This window comes from Jaculus jaculus, chromosome 12, assembly GCF_020740685.1.
Source record: "Jaculus jaculus isolate mJacJac1 chromosome 12, mJacJac1.mat.Y.cur, whole genome shotgun sequence".
Lineage (NCBI taxonomy): Eukaryota > Metazoa > Chordata > Mammalia > Rodentia > Dipodidae > Jaculus > Jaculus jaculus.
The window spans coordinates 6,140,011-6,165,344 of NC_059113.1; the positions used below are offsets into that span (position 1 = coordinate 6,140,011).

The 25,334-nt window shown below is 46.1% G+C and overlaps 1 protein-coding gene across 4 annotated transcripts; it reads left to right on the forward strand.

Annotated features, from left to right (window-relative positions):
- The first annotated feature begins 331 nt into the window (after positions 1-331).
- Positions 332-23,858, forward strand: Tmem192 (transmembrane protein 192). Of its 4 annotated transcripts, none has more exons than XM_004669265.2 (6): positions 332-446; positions 5,734-5,880; positions 9,472-9,736; positions 16,839-16,973; positions 19,859-19,961; positions 21,987-23,858. In XM_004669265.2, the coding sequence occupies exons 1-6, from the start codon at positions 420-422 to the stop codon at positions 22,120-22,122; spliced, it is 813 nt and encodes a 270-aa protein (XP_004669322.2). In that variant the 5' UTR covers positions 332-419; the 3' UTR covers positions 22,123-23,858. The 4 variants fall into 4 exon arrangements, with proteins under 4 accessions (XP_004669322.2, XP_004669323.2, XP_044987099.1 ...); XM_045131164.1 differs by having other exon boundaries at positions 335-455; XM_004669266.2 differs by lacking the exon at positions 16,839-16,973.
- Positions 23,859-25,334: the final 1,476 nt, after the last annotated feature.

Genomic DNA, 25,334 nt, shown 5'->3' on the forward strand with positions numbered 1-25,334 from the left:
CCACATAGTGTATTCCAGGTTAGCCTGGGCTCCGGCAACAACTTACCTTACCTCGAAAAAAAACAAAAATCAAAAAATGTTTTAAAGTCAAACGAAAATAGTGCAGTGTGCCTATGAGCGTATCCTTCAACGCCCAGGCCTCCGCAAAGCGCAGGTCAGAGGACAGCGCTGGGAATGCCCTCCAACCTGCGGCACGCAGCGGACTCCGCCACAGGTGGCAGTCGCAGGGCGGGCCACGCCCCTCTCGCCTCTCGACCAATGAGCGCACGGGGGCGTGGCCATGGGCGCCCGGGGCGGGGCGGGCGCAGAAGGGGGGGCGGGGAGCGCAGGTCCGCGAAGGTGGTGGCTTTCCGGGGCCCGCGGTTCCCCGGCGCAAGCGGAGGTCAGGGTGGCGGGCGCTTAGGCCTCCGCGACCGGAAATGGCGGCGGACGGCAGGATGGAGGACGTGAGTGCGGTGAGGCGGCGGGCGGGGACCCCGGGAGTCTCGTTCTTCCTGTGCTGGGGCGCCCGGGGTGGGGACTGCGGGCTGGGGAAGTCAGCCTGAGCCCCGGCGGCGGCGGCAGGAGGGGACGCGGGCGGGCGGGCGGGCTCGGGGTTCCGGTCCGGCGTCGGCCCACGTGCGGCGCGCGTCTTTGGTTCCGGAACGCGGTGCGTGGCGTCACGTGACGAGATGCACCTGGCCGGACCGCTTGGTCCTGCTCGCCGGTCCCTGTCCCCGCCGCGGCGGCCTGCCGCGTCCATCACCGGGAAAACCCATGTGGGGGCAAAACGGTGTCATGTGCTGTTTTGAATATAGGCAGGGTAGGAACGTCAAGAGTAATAAATTTTAGATGGATCCAATGTAGATTTCCAAAACAAAACAATAACAACAAAATGCGACGCCCGGCCTGGCATAGTGGCACACGTCTTTTAATCCCACCACCTAGGAGGCTGAGGTAGGAGAATCTCTGTGAGTTCAAGGCCGTCCTGAGACTACACAGTGAATTCCAGGTCAGCCTGCACTAGAGCGAGACCCTACCTCGAAAAACAAAAAAATCCCTAAATTTTTTCCGATGTCCCAGGGATGGTGGAGGCAGTACAGAAAGGTAATATACTTGTAAGAATCCCCTATTTGTTTAAGCTTATTAAGACAGTTTTGGAGACAGCTTGCATTTGTTCCCAGAATTGAATGAGTTGTGCCCATTGGCATATACTAAGATCCTGCGCTTATATATCAATGGAAGTGGTTCTCCAGGAAGTCACAGAAATGCTAGGTTGACACCTCAAAATGCTATTTTTAGTTAATTTATTATAGAAATATTGCTGTAATCTTACTACTAAAGTGCATCGGGAAAGGCAAGGTTCCAACACAAGAATTTAGAATCTTGGGCTGGAGAGATGGCTTAGCGATTAAACACTTGCCTGTGAAGCCTAAGGACCCCCGTTCGAGGCTCGGTTCCCCAGGTCCCACGTTAGCCAGATGCACAAGGGGGCGCACGCATCTGGAGTTCGTTTGCAGAGGCTGGAAGCCCTGGCGCGCCCATTCTCTCTCTGTCCTCTATCTGTCCTTCTCTCTGTGTCTGCCACTCTCAAATAAATAAATAAAAAATTAAAAAAAAAAAAAGAATTTAGAATCTTGTGCAAGTAGTGCCCATTTTGTTTTAGGTAGGGTCTTGCTGTAACTCAGGCTGACCTGAAATTCACCATGTAGTCTCAGGGTGGCCTTGAACTCATGGTGATCCTTCTACCTCTGCCTTCCAAGTGCTGGAATTAGAGGTGTGCGCCATGCCCAGTTCACTTTATTCATGTATTTATTTATTTGAGAGAGAGAGAATGCAGTGGCTAGAGGCTCTAGTGTGGCCAAACGAACTCCAAATGCATGTGCCACCTTGTGTATCTGGCCTATGTGAATACTGGGGAATCGAACTGAGTCCTTACGCTTTTGCAGGTAAGTGCTTTAACCAAGTCATCTTTCCAGCCCAGTAAATTTCTAATAAGACTAAAAAAATTTACTTTTTTGAAAATATATTTATATTATTTATTTGAGAGAAAGAGAGAAAGGGAGAGAATGGATGTGTCAGGGCCTCCATCCACTGCAAATGAACTCCAGACGTGTGCATCCCCTTGCGTATCTGGTTAACGTGGGTCCTGGGGAATTGAACCTGGTTCCTTTGGCCTTGTTGACAAGTGCTTTAACTGCTAAGCCATCCCTCTAGCCCACCATAGACATTTAAAGAAAATCAATTGATTCTAATATATTTTTTTTTTTTTACAGGGCAGGGTTTGAGGTAGGGTCTCACTGTAGCCCAGGCTAACTTGGAATTCACTATGTAGTCTCTCAGGGTGGCCTTGAACTCACAGTGATCCTTCTATCTCTGCCTCCTGAGTGCTGAGATTAAAGGTGTGCACCATCATGCCCGGCTGTTTTTACCATTTTATTTTATTTGCAAGCAGAGAGAGAATGAATGAGAATGGGTACATCAGGGCCTCTAGCCACTGTAGACAAACTCCAGACGCATGTGCCACTTTGTGTATCTGGCTTTACATGGGTAGTTGGGAATCAAACTCAGGTCCTTAGTGTCTGTAGGCAAGCACCTTAACTGCTCAGTCATCTCTCCAGTCCCTGCCTCCCTTTTTAAACTTCCAACTGTCGAGTCTCTCCAGTCTCAACCTCCATGAACCAGCTCTTCACCATCTCAGTCTTCCAGGACCAGTCAGAATTGTCTTTTTGCTATTAGTTTATTATTGCTGACCAGTCATGACTGCAACTTCCCAGATTTATCAGAATTATTCCACTGAGGTGGAGGCTGCTGTCAACTGCTTGGTCAACTTGCACCTGTGGGCCTCCTACGCCTCCCTCTCTGGGCTTCTATTTCGAGGGCGCCCAGCATCTGCATAAGACACAAAACCAGTGTGGCAGCCAGGAACTCTTCCAGGATGTGCAGAAGCCTGCCCAAGATGGGGGTTTCCGGGGGCCGCGGAGGCTGCCCTGGTCCTGGAGAAGAATCTGAACCAGACCCTTGTGGATCGTCACGTGCTGGTTCTGCCCGCACAGACCCCATCTCCGTGACCTCCTGAGAGTCACTTCTTGGATGGTGGGAAAGCTCAAGATGGACAGTCCCATGACCTGTCTGCACAGACTGCAGAGCCCTCAGCCATCTCTGGGCGAGTATCTCTTCCAAGAGCTCCCCCTGACACACTACAGCATTCCAGAGGCTTCTCTCTTCTGCATTACTCATCCTTAACCTGGAGCCCCTCTCAAGCCTTGGACAAAATAAAGTTTTTTTAAAAAATATTTTTAAATTTCTTGATTTATTTGAGAGGAAGAAGGAGAGAGAAAGAGAGAATGGGTTTGCCGGGGCCTCTAGCCACTGTAAATGAACTCCAGATGCATGTGTCCCCTTGTGCATCTGGCTTACCTGGGTCCTGGGGAATCAAACCGGGGTCTTTAGGCTTCACAGGCAAATGCTTTAACTGCTAAGCCATTTCACAAGCCCCAAATAAAGTTTTGTATGGCAAAAAAAAAAAAAAAAAAGAAAAGAAAAGAAAAGAAAAAAAGAAAGTAAGAGAGAGTGGGAGGAAGGAAGAGGGAAGGAAGGGAGGGAGAAAGGGAAGAAGGTCCCTCCCCCTCTCAATCAATCTCTTTTATTTTGATGTCATGATCTTTTCCTCCTCTTATGATGGTCTTTTGTACGTAGTGTCAGGCACTGTGAGGTCATGGATATCCAGGCCATTTTGTATCTGGGGGGAGCACATTGTAAGGAGTCCTACCCTTCCTTTGGCTCTTACATTTTTTCTGCTACCTCTTCCGCATTAGACCCTGAGCCTTGGAAGGTGTGATAGAGATATTACAGTACTGAGCATTCCAGTCACTTCTTTCCAGCACCATGATGCCTTCTGAGTCATCCCAAGGTCACTGCCATCGGAAAAGAGAAGATTCTCTACCAAAAGTGAGAGTAGCATTAATATAAGGGTATGGACATTAAGAAGTGCTTACTGGGCAGTTAGATAAGCATAGTATATACATTTGGCCAGACAGCAGCAGACATTACACCCTAGGGCTCATGACTACCCCTGTTTTAAGTTTTCAGTATCAGGGATGTATTCCCTCCCATGGAGCGGGCCTCCAGTCCAGTTGGAGGGCAGTTGGTTTCTACCATCACAGATGTGTCACTGTTGCACCTGTTGGCTCATTTGGCCTGGCTTGCCGCGTTTATTTTTATTTATTTTTTTGTTTTCTTAGGTAGGGTCTCACTCTAGCTCAGGCTGACCTGGAATTCAGTATGTCGTCTCAGAGTGGTTTTGAACTCTCAGAGATCCTCCTACCTCTGCCTCCCGAGTGCTAGGATTAAAGGTGTGTGCCACCATGCCCGGTTTTGTATATATTTTTAATGTCCTTATCCCTAGCTTCCAAATGAAAACTTTTTCTTCCATTCATTCGTTGTTCATTGACTTTCGGTTTGTTGAGAGAAGATCTTACTGTTGTACTACTAACCAGTCTGAAACTTGTAGCAGTCTTCCACCCTCTGACTCCTGAGTTCTGGGGTTACAGGCTTGCACCACCATAAATGGTCTGAACATATAGTTTTTTTTGAGACAGGGTCATGTTTTATATAACCCAGGCTGGCCTTGAACTCTCGATTGTTCTGTCTGGATCTCCTTAGTGCTGGGATCACAGGCTTGTGCCACCATACACAGTGTGTGCAATAATTTTAAAGCATTGGGCATGGTGACCCATGGCTGTAATCCTAGCACTCAGAAGGCTGAGGCAGGAAGATTGCCACAAATTTGAGGCCAGTCTGGACCACAAAGTGAGACACTGTCTCAAAAGAAAGCAATGCATTAAAGCTTTGTAAGAGGTGTGGTGTGCACACTGTCCACAATCTCATCACTCCACAATCCCGGCACTGGGAAGAATGAGGTAGGGGCACCCCATGAACTTGAGGCTGGGCTGGACTGCAGAGCAATTCTGGCCTGGTGCCCTAGAGTGAGACCTTGCTCCAAAGAAAAACAGGAGCCTGGTGTGGAGGCACATGCCTTTAATCCCAGCACTTGGGAGGCAGAGGTAGGAGGGATCACTGGGAGTTGGAGGCCATCCTGAGGCTACATAGTGAATTCCAGGTCAGCTTAGGCTAGAGTGAGACTTTACCTCAAAAACAAAACAAAAGGGCTGGAGAGATGGTATAGTGGTTAAAGCATTTGCCTGCAAGGCCAAAGGACCCAGGTTTCGTTCTCCAGGACCCCTGTCAGCAAGATACACAAGGTGATGCATGTGTCTGGAGTTTGTTTGCAGCTGCTGGAGGCCCTGGGACACCCATTTTCTTTTTATCTGCCACTTTTTCTCTCTAATAAATAAATAAAAACATTAAAAAAAAAAAACTGTTGTGGTGGCACATGCTAGTAGGAAGAGGTGGAGGCAGGAGGATCAGGAATGTGAGGTCAGCCTGGGCTACATATTAAAAAAAAAGGGGGGGGTCGCTGGAGATAGGGCTTGTCAGTTCAGCCACTTCCTACGAAGCCTAAGGACCCAGGTTCGATTCCCCAGTGTCCACATAAGCCAGATGCACACGGTGGCTCATGCATCTGGAGTTCGTTTCCAGTGACTAGAGGCACTGGCACTCCTATTCTCTCTCTCTAATAAATAAATGAAAACAATATTTAAAGAAGAAAAAAAAAGCTTTATAATTTGTAGATATGTCTTAGAAACGCGACACAGAAAGCAGTGGCTCTAACATCGTCGTTTTGTGCTGCAGGGTTCTGTGGACCTGCTCCAGAGTGTCGACGACGACCCGCTGCTGGACGCCCAGCTTCTCCCCCAGCACGCTCTGCAGGCTTACTTCAGACCCACATTCCACCCTCTGCCGACAGCAGTCATGGCGAACCTCCTGTTGTTGGTACATGTGAGTTGGCCGGAGGAGGGGACGTCCCTGAGAGCTCACAAGCTCATCAGTGGGCACTTGGGCTGTGTCTGTCAGGTTTCAAGTTGTCCACACACCTGTGCTCACGCCTCCACCCACACACCGTGCTGTCGGTATATTTGCACATGTGGAAGGACGTGTTCTTAGTAGCCTGTCCTGTTAAGAGGCAGCAGGCCATCTGCCAGCGGGGGTTTGCATGGCCCTCCATGTCCAGCAACACTACGGAGCTGTTAAGAAGTTTGACCAGTCCGGGTGTGGTGGCACACGCCTTTAATCCCAGCACTTGGGAGGCAGAGGTAGGAGGATCACTGTGAGTTCGAGGCCACCCTGTGACTACATAGCGAATTCCAGGTCAGCCTGGGCTAGAATTAAACCCTACCTCAAAAAAACCAAAAAAAAAAAGAGAAAACAAAAGAGAGAAGTTGGCCAGACATGCTGGCACATGTCTGATCACAGCACTAGAAAGAGCGGCAGAAGAAGAATTGGGTTTGTACTGTGAAGATAACACCTGCTGCTCCATGCTTGCTTTACGTTGTTTTTTTTTCTTTTTTCTTTTTTCTTTCGAGGTAACGTCTCACTCTAGCCCAGGCTGACCTGGAATTCACTATCTATCCACTCTGTAGTCTCAGGGTGGCCTTCAATTCATGGTGATCCTCCTACCTCTGCCTCCCCAGTGCTGGGATTAAAGGTGTGCGCCACCATGCCCGGCTTTAGTTTTTCTTCACATCTCCTATAGTGCCTTTTGCTAAATTTATACAGAGATTAGCATGCTTGCAAAGGACTTTCCTCATATTATTATTAAATATTTTATTTGAGAGATAAAGAGATAGAGAATGAGCTTGCCAGAGCCTCTAGCCATGCAAACAGACTCCAGACACATTCACCACCTTTGCTTATGGCTTTACATGGGTACTGGGAAATCCTGGGTCTCTAGGCTTTGCAGGCAAGTGCCTTAACTGCTAAGCCATCTCTCTGACTTGTATTATTATTATTATTATTATTATTATTATTATTATTATTATTATTATTTTGGTTTTTGGAGGTAGGGTCTCACTGTAGCTCAGGCTGACCTGGAACTCACTATGTAGTCTCAGGGTGGCCTCAAACTCACAGAAATCCATCTCCCTCTGCCTCCCAAGTGTTGGGATTAAAGGCATGTGCCACCATGCCTGGCTTATTTCTGTTGTTATTTGTTGCAGTCAGGTTCACATTGCTAGTAGAAATCACCCAACCAAGAGCAGCTCTGGGACAAAAGAGGTTTATTTTGGCTTTCAGCTTGAGGGGAAGCTCCACAATGTCAGGGAAAATGATGGCATGAGCAGAGGGTGGACAACACCTCCTGGCCAACATAAAGTGGACCATAGCAACAGGAGAGCGTGCCAAACACTGGCGAGGGGAAACTGGTTATAACACTCATAGCCTGCCCCCAACAATATACTGCCTCCAGGAGGCGTTAATTCCCAAATCTTTATCAGCTGAGAACCTAGCATTCAAAACACCTAAATTTATGGGGGACACCTGAATCAAACCACAATATTACTATGTCCAAATCAATACAAAAAGGTGTGGTTTATTCTTTTTATTTTTTCCAAGGCAGAGTCTCACTCTGACCTGGAACTCACTCTGCAGCTCCAGGCTGCCCTTGAACTCACAGAGATCCTCTTACTTCAGTCTCCCAGTGCTGGGAGGGTAAATGTGTGTCATGTTTTCAGATATTTTCCTATGTACGGACACATACATTGGCAATTTTCATTATCAAATAAATAAAATGTTTTAAGATGTATTTACTTATTTATTTGAGAGAGAAAATATGGCCATGCCAGGGCCTGTAGCCACTGCAAACAAACTCCAGATGTATGTGCCACCTTGTGCATCTGGCATGCATGGGTTCTGGGGAGTCGAACCTGTGTCCTTTGGCTTCACAAGCAAGCGCCTTAACTGCTAAGCCATCTTCAGCCCATCACTTAAGTTTTTGTCACTTTGATTGGATATTTGGTCTTCTCTTGAATGTGTGTGTGTGTGTGTGTGTGTATTGTGGTGTGTGCGTGGTATATGCTTGTATATACAAGTGCAGGCACTTACGTGCCTGGGTGCAGCAGCCAGAAGACAGCAGCGGTGTCTTCGTCTGTCACTCTGCACCTGGGGCTCAGTGTCTTGGTTGTACTGGTGACCAGAGAACCCCGACAGTCCTCTTACTTCTGTCCCCTTAATGCTGTGGTACAGGCATGCTACATAGCAAGTTTGAGCAGAGCTGGGCTGCATTTGACCTGTCTCAAAAAAAAGAAGTAAACTTCTAATTTAATTTTATTTTTTTGGTTTTTTGAGGTAGGATCTCACTCTAGCCCAGGCTGACCTGGAATTCACTATGTAGTCTCAGGGTGGCCTCGAACTCACGGCGATCCTCCTACCTCTGCCTCCCAAGTGCTGGGATTAAAGGCATGTGCCACCACGCCCGGCCCTTTTTTCTTTTTTTTAAAGGTAGGGTCTCACTCTAGTGTAGGCTGACCTGGAATTCACTCCTTAGTCCCAGTCTGGCCTGTAACTCACAGTGATTCTTCTAACCTCTGCACCTTGAGTGCTGGGATTAGAGGTGTGCGCCACCGTGCCAGCTTAGAAGTAAAGTTTTAATTTATTTATTAATATTTGTTTTTCATAATTTTATTTTATTATTATTTTTCGAGGTTGGGTCTCACTTTAGCTCAGGCTGACCTGGAACTCACTATGAAATCTCAGGGTGGCCTCGAACTCATGACGATCCTCCTACCTCTACCTCCTGAGTGCTGGGATTAATGGCGTGTGTTACCATGCGCATGTACCCTTTTCTTACTGTATATGTAGACGCATATTTGTATATATGTGGGTGGGCAGCACATGTGTTGAGAAGTTGGCGTCAGGCGTCTTCCTGGATGACTTCTTACTTGAGCCCAGTGCTGACTGGTGGGCCTGGTCTTGCCAGCCAGCTTCCTCCCAGGATGCCTTGTCTCTTCCTCCATCATGCACTGGCCTCCTGTTTGAGTGCCAAGTGCTTTGTCTACTGAGACATTTCCCTGACCCCAAGTTTCTTCTCTTGTGATTCTTGTCACTTTTCCAAATTTTCTACGTTGTTTGTTTTATTGGATTGAAATGGACTCAATAGCCCAGGCTGGCCTTGGACTCCTTCCATTTTTCTACTCAGCCTCCTGAGTGCTGTAATTGCAAGCATGTGCCTGGGCCGGGCGTGGTGGCGCACGCCTTTAATCCCTGCACTCGGCAGGCAGAGGTAGGAGGATCGCTGTGAGTTCGTGGCCACCCTGAGACTCCATAGTGAATTCCAGGTCAGCTTGGGCTACACTGAGTCCCTACCTTGAAAAACCAAAAACCAAAACAAACAAACAGGTGCCTAGGTTCTCTGCGAATCTTTGTAATGTTTCTAAAAGTTTGTAAAATGGGGCTGGAGAGATGGCGTAGCAGTCAAGGTGCTTGCCTGCAAAGCCAAAGGACCCAGGGTCGATTCCCCAGGACCTTTGTAAGCCAGATGCACAAGATGGCACACGTGTCTGGAGTTCGTTTGCAGCGCCCTTTCCCTCCTGCCAGGTGGTGTTCGCTACCGTAGCGCTCTTAGCAGGTGTGCTCTGCTCTTACCCGGACCCAAACGAGGACAGGTGTCCAGGAAACTACACCAGACCACTGAAAGTTCAGACGGCCATAATCCTGGGGAAGGTGGCCCTGTGGATCCTGCACTTGCTGCTCGAGCGTTACATCCACTATCACCACAGCTGCGCCCGGAGCCGAGGCTACCACGAGATCTGCCGGTCCACGCGGTGCCTGGGGAGACTCGCCCTCGGGGCACACTCCACTGGTAAGCCCCGGCCTCAGCTCTGGCGCCAGTGCTAAAAATGACTGCAGAAAGGACATGGACATTGTTTAAAAATATTTTTAATTTTTATTTATTTATTTGACAGGGAGGAAGAGGGAGAAAGAGAGAGAATGGGCGCATCAGGGACTCCAGCCACTGCAAATGAACTCCAGATGCATGTGCCAACTTGTGCATCTGGCTGACATGGGTCCTGGGGAATATAGAACCTGGGTCTTTTGGCTTTTCAGGCAAATGCCTTAACCACTAAGCCATCCCTTCAGCCCAGGACACTGAAATTTGGTTTTATGTATTTTTTTTAATGTTTTACTTATTTATTTATTAGAGAGAGAGAGACAGAGGAAGAGGCAGGGAGAAAGAGAGAATGGGTGTGCCAGGGCCTCTAGCCGCTGCAAATGAACTCCAGACACATGCACCCTTTGTGCATCTGGCTTACATGGGTTCTGAGGAATCGAACCTGGGTCCTTAGGCTTCACAGGTAAATGCTAAGCCATTTCCCCCCCTGGTTTTATCTGTTTTTACTTGATAGAGAGTACAAGCCCAGCAAGGCATCTTGCTGCAAAAGAAGTGTAGACTCATGTGCCACTTTGTGCGTCTGGCCTTGTGTGTGTACTGGGAAATTGAATCTGCGCTGGCATGCTTTGCAAGCAAGTGCTGCTATCTGCTGGGCCACTAGCCCAGCCCCAGAATTTTGTTTGTTTGTTTGCTTTTCTTTTTTTTTTAATTAAAAAAAATTTTTATTAGCATTTTCCATGATTATAAAAAAATCCCATGGTAATTCCCTCCCTTCCCCCACCACTTTCCCCTTTGAAATTCCATTCTCCATCATATTACCTCCCCATTTGTTTGTTTTTCAAGGTAGGGCCTTGCTCTAGCCCAGGCTGACCTGGAATTCACTGTTGTCTCAGGGTGGGCTTGAACTCACAGCAATCTTCTTATCTCTGCCTCCCAAGTGCTGGGATTAAAGACATGCACCACCATGCCTGTTTTTTTTTGTTTTTTTTTTTTTGTTTTTGTGTTTTTTTGAGGTAGGATTTCACTCTAGCTCTAGCTGACCTGGAATTCACTGTGTAGTCTCAGGGTGGCCTTGAACTCATAGTGATCCACCTACCTCTGCCTTCCAAGTGCTGGAATTAAAGGCGTGCGCCACCATGCCCGACTTACTTATTTTTTTTTGAGGTTTTTGAGAGAAAATGGGTGTACCAGGGCTTCTAACCACTGTAAACGAACTCCAGACACATGTGCCACCTTGTGCCTCTGGCTCGTGTGTCCTGTGGAATCGAACCTGGGTTGTTAGGGGTTTCACAAGGAAGGGCCTGAACTGCTGGGCCATCGCTCTCCTGTCAGCCTTCCTTTTGTGGTGGTGGTGGTGGCTTATTTTGAGACAGGGTCTCACTTGAGAACAGGCTGCCCTCAGACTTGTGGTAATCCTGTATTGGTATGTGCCACCACATCTATGTTTGCTGTAAGTGTAGACAGTATCAGTGTGTCTCTTTGTGAAATTGTTCATCTTTTTGGTATCAGCAGATAGATAGATGCTATTGCTGGTTTTATTTTTATCTTTTTGTTTTTTTGAGGCAAGCCCAACAGACTGGCTTATTTTTATTTTTTTTTTAATTTTTTAAAATTTTTTTAAAAAATTTTTTATTTTTTTGGTTTTTTGAGATAGGGTCTTACTCCAGCCCAGGCTGACCTGGAATTCACTATAGAGTCTCAGGATGGCCTTGAACTCACGGCAGTCCTCCTACCTCTGCCTCCCAAGTGCTGGGATTAAAGGCATGTGCCACCACGCCCAGCTTTTATTTATTTATTTTTAATACATGGGGTTTGGAACGAGAATGAATTGGAATGCCAGAGCCTCTACCCATTGCAAACGAATTCCAGATGTATGTACCACTTTGTGCTTCTGGCTTACGTGGGGCCTAGAGAGTAGAACCTGGGTGCTTAGGCTTCTCAGGCAAGTGGCTTAACCTCCAAGACATCGCTCCAGCCTGACACTTGTTTTCTATGTCTGAGGATTAGACAGGGATTAATATTTGGAAGATGGAGGCAAGGTGATCAATGTGGGTTCCTCAGGCCCCTCTCCTGAAGGCTCCAGCCTATGCCTGGCAGTGCCCAACAGATCAATAGTTCAAGGCCAGCCTCGGCTATATAGCAAGTTTGAGGCCAGCTTGGTGAGACTGTCTCAAAAAAAAAAAAAATTTTTTAAAACAAAAATAGAGGGACTGGAGAGATGGCTTAGCGGTTAAGCGCTTGCTTGTAAAGCCTAAGGACCCTGGTTCAAGGCTTGATTCCCCAGGACCCACGTAAGCCAGTTGCACAAGGTGGCGTACGCGTCTGGAGTTCGTTTGCAGTGGCTGGAGGCCCTGGTGTGTCCATTCTCTCTGTCTCTCTGCCTCTTTCTCTTTTGCTCTCAAATAAATAAAAATACAAATAAATTTAAAAAGTAATAAAACAAAAAACAGATTTTGTTTTTAGTGAAGCTCAGTGATTTTCATGCCCCAGTAGATAATAGTAGGAAGTTCCTATGTACACACACCGAAAAGAATGAAACCCAAGCCAAGCATGGTGGCACAGGCCTTTAATCCCAGCACTTGGGAAGCAGAGGTGGGAGAATTGCTGAGTTTGAGGCTAGCTGGGAACTATAGAGTAAGTCAGCCTAGGCTAGAGTGAAACCTTACTTTAAAAAAAGCAAAAGATCCATTATCCAGAATGGAAAGCTTGAAGACACATCAGTCCTAATCCAGGCCTGATGGTACCAGCCTGTCATTTCAGCTACCTGGAGGGTGCTCAGGGCCTGCTTGAGCTCCGAGTGTGTGTGAGGGTAGCCTGTGAGTGAGATTCTGTCTCAGAGCAAAAAGTAGGTGGCTGAGCTGGGCTTGATGGTGCACATCTTTAGTTGCAGCACTTGGCAGGCAGAGGTAGGAAGATCGCAGAGTTCAAGGCTACCCTGAGACTATACAGTGAATTCCAGATCAGCCTGGGCTGGAGCGAGGCTCTACCTCATAAAACAAAACAAAACAAAACAAAACAAAACAAAACAAAACAAAACAAAACAGTAGGTTCTAGGCATGATAGCGCACACCCTTAATCCCAGCATTTGGGAGGCAGAGGTAGGAGGAACTTGGTGAGTTTGAGGCTAGCCTGGGACTACATAGTGAATTTCAGGTCAGCCTGGGCAGCGACACCCTACCACAAGAAGCAAAACTAACAAAATCCACCCAGAACCTGGAACGTGGCAGCCCATGCTTTTCTTCCTTGTTGCAGGCGTGATAGAGGCTTTATGGAATTCACTTTCATTAGGGAGTTTTGATGTCCTGTCAAATTTTGACCTTTTTTTTTTTGTATTTTGTTTATTTATTTGAGAGAGAGAGAGAGAATGGTTATACCAGGGCCTCCTGCCACTACTGCAGTTGAACTCCAGGTGCATGCGTCACTCTGTGCTTATGGCTTTATGAAGGTACAAGAAAATCAAACTTGGCCCATCAGACGTTGCAAGCAAGTTCCTTTAACTGCTGAGCCATCTCTCCAGCCCAGTTTTGACCTTTTTCAAAAGCTTTGTCAATCTGAGTCCAGAATAGATCTTTATGTAGTTTTGAAACATTTCTATTATTATTTTAAAAAATACTTTATTTGTGGGAAAGGAGACTGAGAAAGAGAGAGAATGGGTGCACCAGGGCCTCTAGCCACTGCAGAGGCCCTCCAGACACATGCGCCACCTTGCGCATCTGGCTTTGTGTGGGTCGTGGGGAGTCGAACCTGGGCCGGCTGGCTTTGTGAGCAGCACCTAACTACTAGCCACCTCCCAGCCCTGTACATGTTTTTGAATCCAGATTAGAAATTCATCTTTCCCCAGAAAACTCGACAAAGTATAATTTTAAATTTTTATTTTTATTCTGTTAGTGTTTTTATTTTTTTTGTTTTTTTGAGTTAGAGTCTTGCTCTAGCCCAGGCTGGTGTGGAATTCATCATGAAGTCTCAGGGTAGCCTTGAACTCATAGCAGTTCTACCTCTGCCTCCCTAGGTCTGGGATTAAAGGTTTGTACCCCATGCCTGGCTTGTTAGTGTATTTTTAAAAAAAATTTATTAGCATTTTCCATGATTATAAAAAAATCCCATGTTAATTCCCCCCCACACTTGTTAGTGTATTTTTAAAAATATATTTTATTTATATTTATTTGAGAGAGAAAGAAGCAGAGAGAGAGAGACAGAGACAGAAAGAGAATGAGAATGAGCACACCAGGGCATCCAGCTACTATAAACGAACTCCAGGTGCATCTGGTTTATGTGGGTCCTGGGAAATCGAACCGAGGTTCTTTGGCTTTGCAGGCAATTTTTTTTTTTTTTTAAACTGTTAAGCCATCTCTCCAGCCCTAGTGTATTATTTATCTTAAAGGGCAATCTTTTTTTTTTTTTTTTTTTTTGGTTTTGCGAGGTAGGGTCTCACTCTGGTCCAGGCTGACCTGGAATTAACTCTGTAGTCTCAGGATGGCTTTGAACTCACAGCAATCCTCCTACCTCTGCCTCCCAAGTGCTGGGATTAAAGGCGTGCGCCACCATGCCCGGCTATAAAGGGCAGTCTTGATTTGACCTTGGGCCCTCTGAGCTCTCCTGCTTCTATTGAGGAAGCCTGGGCATCCATCCTGTTTATTCAAACCACCTGGTTCATCCACGTGTGGGTGTGCAGCCTCAGGGTGACCAGCAGATGTCGCCATCACACAAGGGTAGAAGCATGGCCACTGCTGAGCTGAGCTACCTGTGGTAAATGATCAGTTACACAGTCTCTTAGTGGTACCCTAGAGATTCAGTTTTGTTTTTGAATTCAGAACTAGTATTTTTTTTTTTTTTAAGAGAATGGGCATGCCTGGGCTTCCAGGCACCACTTTTTGCAGCTGGCTTTATTGTGGGTACTGGCTGGGGAATCAAACTCAGGTCATCTTTTTTTAAAATTTAATTTAAATTTATTTATTTGAGAGTGACAGAGAGAGGAAGAGGCAGATAGAGAGAGAATGAGCATGCCAGGGTCTCTAGCCACTGCAAACGAACTCCAGACGCGTGTACCCCCTTGTGCATCTGGCTAACGTGGGTCTTGGGGAATCGAGCCTTGAACTGGGGTCCTTTGGCTTCACAGGCAAGCACTTAACTGCTAAGCCATCTCTCCAGCCGTTTTTTGTTTTTTTGAGGCAGGGTTTCACAGTAGCCCAGGCTGACCAGGAACTCACTATGTAGTTTCAGGGTGGCCTTGAACTCACGGCATTCCTGGTACCTCTGCCTCCTGAGTGCTGGGATTAAAGGTGTGAGCCACCATGCCCAGCTTTTTTTGTTTGTTTGTTTGTTTGATCGTAGGCTTGGTCAAATGCAGGGCTGAATGCATGCTAGCCAAGCACTCTACCAACTGAATCACACCCCCACCCTCAGGAGTTTGTACAGAGGGACTGCGATTATGGCTCAGCAGTTAAAGGTGCTTGCTTGTAGAGCCTACTGGCCCAGGTTCAATTCCCATGTCACCCAAAAATGTGGTGTAGATATCTGGTGTTCCTTTGCAGTGGCAAGAGGCTCTGGCATTCAGGCATACACACACACACACACACACACTCTCATGTGCAAATATATAAATAGTTTTTTCTTTTTTGGTTCATTTTGTTTTTCGAGGTAGGGTCTCACTCTAGCTCAGGCTAACCTGGAACTCACTATGTAGTTTCAGAGTGGCCTTGAACTCATGGCAGTCCTCCTACCTCTGCTTCCCAAGTGTACCACCATGCCTGGTCCAATAAATAATTTTTTTTAAACTATTTATTTGAGAAAGTGTTCCTGGGTGCAATTGCAGATGAACTCCAGATGCCTGTGCCACTTTGTGCATCTGGTTTTATGTGGGTACTGGGGAATGGAATTTGGGCCATTAGGCTTTATAAGCAAGCACCCTTAACCACTGAGCCATCTATCTAGCCCAAATAAAAACATGTTTTTAGATGGGGAATGGTGGCACATGCCTTTAATCCCAGCACTCAAGAGACTGAGGTAGGATTGCTGTGAGTTTGAGACCAGCTTGAGACTATATAGTAAATTGCAGGTCAGCCTGGGCTAGAGTGAGACCCTACCTTGAAAAACAAACAAAAATGTTTGAATAGAATTTAAACTTCAGCCTTCTGCTCTTCCCCAGGTTTGGTGGGTAGGGCAGAAAGTTCTAACTCCTAATCTCAAGGCCTTTTTAGTGATTGCCCCATCCTCAGAGTAGCCTGTATGGAGCCCAGCCTAAGTCGTACTATTAACATAAACTCAGGTGTGGCCTTTTGGGCTTGCTATTAATGACAACACAATTCTGAAGCCAGTTTCCTCAACTGAGGCGGAGGTGGTAGGATTGCTGTGAGTTCTAGGCCAACATGGCAGGACTAGAGAGAGACACTGCCTCCGAAAAAGAAAAAAAAGAAAGAAAAAGAAAAAAAAAAAGAGAAAGCATGGGGCTAAAGAGAAAGCCCATTGTTAAAGAGCTTGCCTGCAAAGCCTAGTGACCTGAGTCCATCTCCAGTAACCCATGTAGCTAGAGGCCATTCCCCCTCCCTCTCTGTCTCTTGATGTGCAAATAAATAAATCAAATTTTAAAAACACAACACAATGCCGGGTGTGGTGGTGCACACCTTTAATCCCAGCATTTGGGAGGCAGAGGTAGGAGGATTGCCCTGAATTCAAGGCCTCCCTGAGATTACATAGTAAATTCCAGGTCAGCCTGAGCTAGAGTGAAACCCTACCTTGAAAAATCAAAAAAACAAAACAAAACAAAAAACACAACACAAACCATGCTTGGTGTTACACACCTTTAATTCCATCTGAGATAGGATTGCTGTAAATTGGAGACCAGCCTGGGGCTACAGTGAGTGCCCGGTGAGCCTGGGCTAGATGAGACCCTACCTGAGATAGGTAGATAGACAGACAGACAGATATGTGTGTGTGGTGGGGGGGTTGTCAGACAACCAGACAGTTCTGTCACTTAGGAAGCTCCAGAAGCTTTACGAAACTATACAAAAACCAGTTTATATTGACCGAAGACCAAGCAAGTATTTCTCATTCCCTGCCATGTCTTGTTCCACAGGCAACACACTGCTTCTCCTCCTCCTGTGCGTGCAGCACTCCTTTCCTGAGCCCAGCAGGCTGTACCTGGAGTTCATGTTGCTCATCCTGGCCCTGGAACTGGTCTGTTCCCTGGCCTGTCTGCTCCTTTATGCAGGTGAGAGAGAGTGCGACATAGCTCGCCATCTCCTTTCGCCTCAGTTTGAAGCATGGCCTATTGTTTTAGCAAAAGGGAAGCTTTTCTGTTTGCCTGAGAACGTGTTGAGGACCTTTCTGTTTAGCTGAGAGTGGCTTTCATTGCTGACCACATCCAGACTTATCTGAGGCCACAGGAAGAGGCAACCACGCTACGGAGTAGGGAGTTGGTTTTCTAAGTTTGTGCCATCCCTAGGTTTCACTTTGTTTTTTCACTGTAGCCCAGCCTTTCTTGGAACTGGCTATAGTTCCAGGCTGGCCTCAAACTCACAGCCATCTTCCTACCTCTGCTTCTGGGACTGAAGGTGTGTGCTTCTATGCCCAGCTGTTGCTGTTTGTCCATCTTTTTTGTTTTGTTTTTTGTCTCCTAAGTACTAGGATTAGGGCTGGAAGTGGTGACTAATGCTTTTTAATTCCAGCTCCGCCTTAATCAGTAAACCATCAGGAGAGATGGCTTAATAGTTAAGGCATTTGCCTGCAAAGCCAAAGGACCCTGGTTCGATTTCCTAGGACCCACACAAGCCAGCTGCACGATGGGGCATCTGGAGTTCGTTTTCAGTGGCAGGAGGCCCAGGTGTGCCCATTCTCTCCCTCTCTCTCTGCTGCTTTCTTTCTAAAAAAAAAAAAAAAAAAAAAAAAAAAAAAAGCCATCTCTCTAGCTCCATCCATAAGTTTTTATTGAAGTACATTTGTTTTTCTTTTGGTCTTTTTTCTAGACAGGGTCTCACTCTGACCCGAGTTGATTTGGAACTATGGAACTAACTCTTGAGTTGGCCCAGGTCAGCTTGACTCAGGATGGCCAGAAACTCATGGTGATCCTCTTACTTCAGAACTATTTTATTTATTTGCAAGTAGAGAGAATGAGAGTGCCAGGACCTCCAGCCACTGCAAACAAACTCTAGATGAATATGCCACTTTGTACATCTGGCTTGCGTGGGTCCTGGGGAATCGAACCAGTGTCCTTTGGCTTTCCAGCAAATGCTTTAACGGCTAAGCTATCTCTCCAGCCTGGGTACTAGAGAATCGAATCTGGGCTGTCAGGTTTGTAGGCAAGCATTTTAACCACTGATCCATCTCTGCAGTCCATAAAAAGATAAAAAGACCTAACTTTAAGAAGCAAAAAAAGGGCTGGGGAAATAAATGGCTTAGCGGTTAAGGCATTTGCCTGCAAATCCTAAGGACTCCGGTTCAATTCCCCAGGACCCATTTAAGCCAAATGCATAAGGGGGGGGGCATCTAGAGTTCGTTTTGTGTTTTTTTTTTTTTTTTTTTTTTTTTAATTTTTTCTGGTTCTTCAAGGTAGGGTCTTGCTGTAGCCCAGGCTGAGCTGGAATTCACTATGTAGTCTCAGGGTGGCCTTGCACTAATGGCGATCCTTCTACCTCTGCCTCCTGAGTACTGGGATTAAAGGCGTGCGCCACCACGCCCAGCTAGCGTCTAGAGTTTGTTTGCAATGTCTGAAGGCCCTGGTGTGCCCATTCTCTTTCTCTCTGTCTCTTTTTCTCTCTTCCTTTCTCTCCCAAATAAATAAGTTAAAAAAAAAAAAAGTTAAGGCTGGGCATGGTGGCGCACGCCTTTAATCCTAGCACTCAGGAGGCAAAAGTAGGAGGATCACCATGAATTCTAGGCCACCCTAAGACTCATAGTGAATCCTAGATCAGCCTGAGCTAGAGCGAGACCCTACCTTGAAAAACTAAAAAATAGGTAGGTTACTTGTAGTTCTGCGTCCATAATCTCGTTCTTTCTTTCTTTCTTTCTTTCTTTCTTTTTGGTTTTGGTTTTTCAAGGTAGGGTGTCACTCTAGCCCAGGCTGACCAGGAATTCAGTATGCAGTCTGAGGGTGACCTTGAATTCATGGCAGTCCTCCTACCTCTGCCTCCTGAATGCTGGGATTAAAGGCGTGCACAACCATGCCCACCCAGAAGTCTTAATTTCTGAGTTTAGAATTACCTGAAGGTTGGTGTGTCTGTCTCTGAAAATGTTTGGTGGTAAAATTAAGTAGGTTTTAGAGACTTAAAGTGTAAAGCTAGATTGCAAGGACTCTTTAAAAGAAAAATTTTACACCCTAGAGAAATCTAGATTTCATCTCACCCATATTAACAGGTTATGTAAAATTTCTCTGTAAATAGCAGCTAACCGGGTGGCACTGAGCGGTCAGTCATGTTATGACAGCAAATTTTTTTCTTTATTTATGAGAGAGAAAATGGGCATGCCAGGGCTTTCAAACATTGCAAATGAACTCCAGACACATGTGCCACCTTGTGCATCTGGCTTATGTGGGCAAGTGCCTTAAATGCTAAGCCATCTCTCCAGTCCCCTGTCCCCCCATTCTTTTTATTAAACTTTTAAATTTATTTATATTTATTTGAGAGAGAATTGGCATTCCAGAGCCTTCAGCTACTGCAAATGAACCCCAGACGCATGCACCACTTTGTGTATCTGGTTTGTGTGGGTCCTGCAGAATCGAATTTGGATCCTTGGGCTTTGTAGGCAAGCGCCTTAACCTCTAAGCCATCTCTCTAGTCCATGAGTATCAGTTCTAATGATCATCTCTACCCTCTGTGTTAAGTGCATTTATTTGTTCATTTTATTTTATTTATTTATTTTTATTGACAACTTCCGTAATTGAAAACAACATCCCATGGTAATTCCTTCCTTCCCCCCACTTTCTCTTTTGAAACTCCACTCTCCATAGTATCCGTCCCCCCTCAATCTTGTTTGCTTTATGAAGCAAGTTTTTATATTATCTATTTGAAAAGAATAGCCAGGTAATATAACTTGAGTAAATGAAAATTGGATTTTTTTCAGAATTACTTAATCTGATTACAAATCGTTTTATTATTTTAGTGAAAATTAGAAAATTTAACAAAGCCAAACCACAGCCGGATGTACTTGAAGAAGAAAAAATCTACACTTACCCCAGCAAGATAACCTCTGAGACTGGATTCAGGTAAGGTGAGGGTCAAGTGGGGAATACACCATCAGAAAGAAAATTCGAAAGTTTCTCTTCCTAGGTGGGGTGGGGGAGGTGCACACCTTTAACCCCAGCACTTGGAGGGCAGAGGGAGGGTCTTTGTGAACTGAAGGCCAGCCAAGGAGGCTGAGGCAGGAGGATGCCAAGTTCAAGGCTAGTCTGGACACTTTATCCCCAAATATAAAATATCTTTAGGGCTGGAGAGATGGCTTAATGGTTAAAGCGCATGCTTGCAAAGCCAAAGATCCAGGTTCTATTCCCCAGGACCCACATCAGCTAGATTCACAGGGACGAGCATGCATCTGGAGTTCATTTGCGGTGGCTAGAGGCCCTGGCCCTCCCATTCTTTCTTCTCTTTCTGTCTCTAATAAATGAATTTAAAAATACATATATACATTTTAAACACTTTTTCTGAAGAATGGAAATGCAGCCAGAGGCTATATTCAGGAGCTTCTGGAGTTCAATCTCTGCTGTCACCAAACAGAATCAAAACAGAGTGGGGGGGCTGGAGAGATGGCTCAGCAGTTAAGGCGCATGCCTGTGAAGCCTAAGGACCCTGGTTTGAGTCTCCAGTTCCCACGTAAGCCAGGTGCACATGGTGGCTCATGCATTTGGAGTTTGTTTGCAGTGGGACTACTTTTTGATAACCTTGTACCAGTCTCCATACCTTGGTCAGGTCAGTTTAAGATATCATGAGTAGCATACAGGTTAAGAATTATTATAGTTGGAAACCTTGTTTATGTGTATTTTGTTTATGTATTGGTAAATGTTCATGTATGTATTATATATGTTTGCAGTGGTTAGAGGCCCTGGCATGCCCATTCTCACTCTCTGTCTCCCCCCTCTCTCTGTCTCAAATAAATAAATAAAAATAAAATCAAAACAGAACAGGGCATCTCTCTCTCTTTTTCTCCCTCTTTCTCTGTCATGGTAAAACATAAAATTTAGGGGCTAAGGCAGTATCCCAAATTAAAAGCCAGTCTGGGCTGTACTACATGATAGTCTCAAAAAGAATTTTTAACAAATACTTTAATAGAAAGAGGCAGAAAGAAAGATAGAGAATAGGCACACTAAGACCTCTGCCCACTGGAAATGGACTCCAGACAAATGTACTACCCTGTACATCTGGCTTATGTGGGTCCTGGGAAATGGAACCTGGGTCCTTTTGGCTTTGCAGGCAAGCACCTTAATCACTAAGCCATCTCTCTGACCCTGCACTTTTTTTTTTTTTTCCGGAGGTAGGGTCTCACTCTGGCCCAGGCTGACCTGGAATTCACTATGTAGTCTCAGGGTGGCCTCAAAATCATGGCGATCCTCCTACCTCTGTTTCCCATGTACCTTTCTCTTTACTTTATAACTCTTTTATAGGCTTTTTTTTTTTTTTTGCAGTAAGGTCTTGCTCTAACCTAGGCTGACCTGAAATTCACTATGAAGTCTCAGGCTGGCCTTGAACTGCCAGTAATCCTTCTATGCCTGCCTCCCCAAGTGCTGGGAGTGAGCCACCACTCCCAGCTTTTCATTTATTTATTTTTTTTGATACTGAATCTTATCCACTGTAGGCCAGGCTAACCTGAAATCCACTTTGTAGCCTCAAGCTACCATGCCCAGCCTCTTGCAATATTTTTTTAATTTTTTTATTGGCAATTTCCATAATTATAGATAATAACCAGTGGAGGGATGGCTTAGTGGTTAAGGTGTTTGCCAGCAACCCAAAGGATCCAGGTTCGATTCCCCAGCACCCATGTTAGCCAGATGCACAAGGGGGCACATGTGTCTGGAGTTCGTTTACAGTGGCTGGTAGCCCTGGCGCACCCATTCTCTCTCTCTTTTTCTCCCTCTTTCTCTGTCAAATAAATAAATATAAAACATTTAGAAAAGAATGTCACTTTGGAATACTGCCCTACTCATAACAGCCAGAAGGGGTGGACACTGGTGAGGACTCGGTCACGGTGAGAGTGGAGAGTCGGTGTGTGTAAGCTGCTCACAGCTTGGTCTTCGCAGGACGATCTCAAGCCTGGAGGAAGTTGTAGAAAAGCAAGGAGACATCATCCTGTATCTGAAGCGACACAATGCCCTGCTGAGTAAGCGGCTGCTGGCGCTCACCTCCCCAGACCTGGCCTCTCAGCCCCGTACGTGAGAGGCTCACGGGCACGCCTGGCTGCCAGAGTCCAGTGACTTCCAGCTGGCCACCACGCCGCGCCGCGCCAGGGGACCGAGGCCTTTGTTGAGTGGTGTTTACCGTGTGCGCTGGACACCTGATTCGGCCGCACCTGTGCCGCTGTCCCCTCCCTGAAGCCTGTGGATCATGCCAGAAGTCCTGATGCCTTGAGAATGGCTGTTTTGTACATTTTAGAATTATTTCATTCTTTGGCTTTTCTAGAATCAGTGGTGAAACTTAAGGGCCCTGCAAGCATTTGGCTGTTTCTGACCTGACAGTCTGCTTTTGGAAGGGTTTTAAACAGAGTTCTTTCTCCTGTCAGGCTGCTGAGAGAAACCACTAATGCTGGTGGCAGTGCTTCCTCCCGCAGACGCCCACGACGCACCCCTCGTGCTGAGGACGGTGTTGGGTAACAGATGAGATCGTATAGTGTTTTTGTTTGTAAGTGCTGGGGCTCAAACCCAGGGCCTCAGACATGATAGGCAGGCACTCGGCCACTGAACCAGCCACTCATGCAGCTTTTAAAAAGAATTTCCTAGAATACATCGAGTATGGAAGCCAAAAGAAAGAATTTCCTAGTGCCAGACATGGTGGCTCACACCTATAATCCCAGCACTTACAGGGTTGAGGTAGAAGGATCACTGTGAGTTCAAGGCCAGCCTGGTCAGTTTGGGCTAGATTGAAAACCTGGCACAAAAAAAAGTTTCTTTGAGCCAGACATGGTGACTCACGCCTGTAGTCCCAGCACTTGGGAGGCTGCGACAGGAGGATCACCATGCACTAGAGACCCTGTCTCAAAAAATAAAAAGTTTTTCCTTCCCATGGGACCAAGATCTCCCTAGGGTGTTTACTATGCAATCATACAGAGTTCTGTTTCTCAGATAAAATATGAAGCTGGTTAGAGTCTTTAGTCCCAGCACTTGGGAGGCTGAGATAGGAGGATCATTGTCAGAGGCCAGCCTGGACTGTAATGAGAAAAACAAACAAAAATCAAACATGAAGATTACCTGAACCTGATGATACATATTGTTGTTAACACCTTTCATGGCAAAACAATTTGTAACTTTCACTTTATTTTTGCCCTTCCTTGAATAAGTGGCCAGGCGTGGTGGTGCACGCCTCTAATTCCAGCACTCGGGAAGCAGAGGTAGGAGGTTTGCTATGAGTTCAAGGCCCGCCTGAGACTACATAGTGAATTCCAGGTCAGCCTGGCCTAGAGTGAGACCCTTCCTCGAACCCCCCCCCCCCGCAAGAAAGTTGCCATATATTTATGTATTGGTTATATTTTCATTCAGTCAGTAAATTTAGTTAACTGGTGTGGTGGTGCACACCTGTAATCCTGGCACTCAGGAGGCAGAGGCAGGAGGATTGCTGTAGGTCCAAAGCTAGCCTAGTTTACATAATGAGTTCCAGGCTAGCTAAAGCTACATAGTGAGATCCTGTCTCCAGAAAACAAGTTTGGTCATAGGAATTTCAGATTTTTACGGCTTAAAAATTTGTTTAAATGTATGTTTAACAAAAAAGGATACTTTTTAGTTTTGGTTGTGCTTAAACATTTTGATGGGGATGCCATGGCAAATTATATGTAGATATTAAACATTCTTGAGATAAAGGTGAAGTATTTCTCCATTTTCCCCAGAGTTCCCCTTTCATTTATTTATACTTTTCAGAGCTCATAATGAGTAATTTTAAACAATAAATGAAACTAAACTACGTGTCGAGCTGACAATACAAACTGGTGCACACCTTCTGTCCAGCCCTCAGGAGGCGGAGGGGGGTCCCTCAGCCTGGGCTAAGAATGAGACTTAAAAAGCAAAACAGCAGCAACAACGAAACCTGACAAGGTCTGCAGAGAGGGCTTAGCAGTTAAGGGATTTACCTGTGATGCCTAAGGACCCAGGTTTGATTCCCCAATACCCATGTAAGCCAGATGCACAAGGTGGTGCATGCGTCAGGAATTCACTTGCAGGGGCTAGAGGCTCTGGCATGCCCATCCTGTCTCCTCTCTTTCTTAAATAAATAAAACAAAAACTTGACAAAATAGAAAAGTAAAGTTTCCATGTATAGCATTCCATTTGCCCAGCTGGGATTGTTCAAGTACAGACGCAAGCAGGGAAGGCGCTGGTGCGGCTTTCACTCTGGTGCAGTGTCCACGTGTCATTCCAAGTGCGATCATGGCCGTCAGGCCCAGTGCTATAGGAGCCTGCGTCAGAGCCCTTGGGGTAGGTTCTGGGAATTCCCGGCCCATGATGGGTGTAGAAGCAAAGCAGAGGGCTGGGAGATGGCTCAGTCAGGCTAAATGAGCCAATGGGTGCAGTAGTGGCACATCTGTTATGGAGGAAACCAGATGCCCTCTGATTTGACTGCATGCCCACTCCATGGGAGGGAATACATCACTGATACTCAACACCTAAAACGGGGTAGTCACGAGCCCTAGGGGTGTAACATCTGTTGCCATCTGCTAAATATATATACTATGCTTATCAAACTGTCCAGTAAGTACTTCTCTGAATGTTCATACCCATGTATTAATGCTACTCTCACTTTTGATTAGAGAATCTTCTTTCCAGATGGCAGTGACCTTGGGGATGACTCAGAAGGCACCATGGTGCTGGAAAGAAGTGACAGGAGTGCTCAGCACTGCAATACCTCTACCACACCTTCCAAGGCTCAGGGTCCATTGTGGAAGAGGTGGTGGAAAGAATGTGCCAAAGGAGGGGTAGGACTCCTTACAACGTGCTCCTCTAGACACAAAATGGCCTGGGTATCCATAACCTCACAGTGCCTGACACTACCTACACAAGACCGTAATAATAGGAAAAGATCATGACATCAAAATAAAAGGCTGAGAGGGGGAGGGGATATGAGGGAGAGCTGGGTTCCAAAAGGAGTGGGGGGAGGGGAGTGAGGGAATTACTGCGGGGTATTGTGTCTGGTTTTTATTTGCAGTGGGAAAACACTGGTGTGCCCAAACACATTCCTGCACGTGCAAATACGTGCAAATAAAGATGAGGCACTGGGGAGGTGTCTCAGTGGTTAGAGATGCTTGTGTGCAAAACCGAACAGCCCCATTTCAGTCCCCTAGCCACCCACTTAAAGCTGGATGGACATTAATGTGCAGTAGTAAGACACTGGTACCATACCCATGCAGATAAATCTTTAAATTTATTCTAATTTTTTTTCGAGGTAGC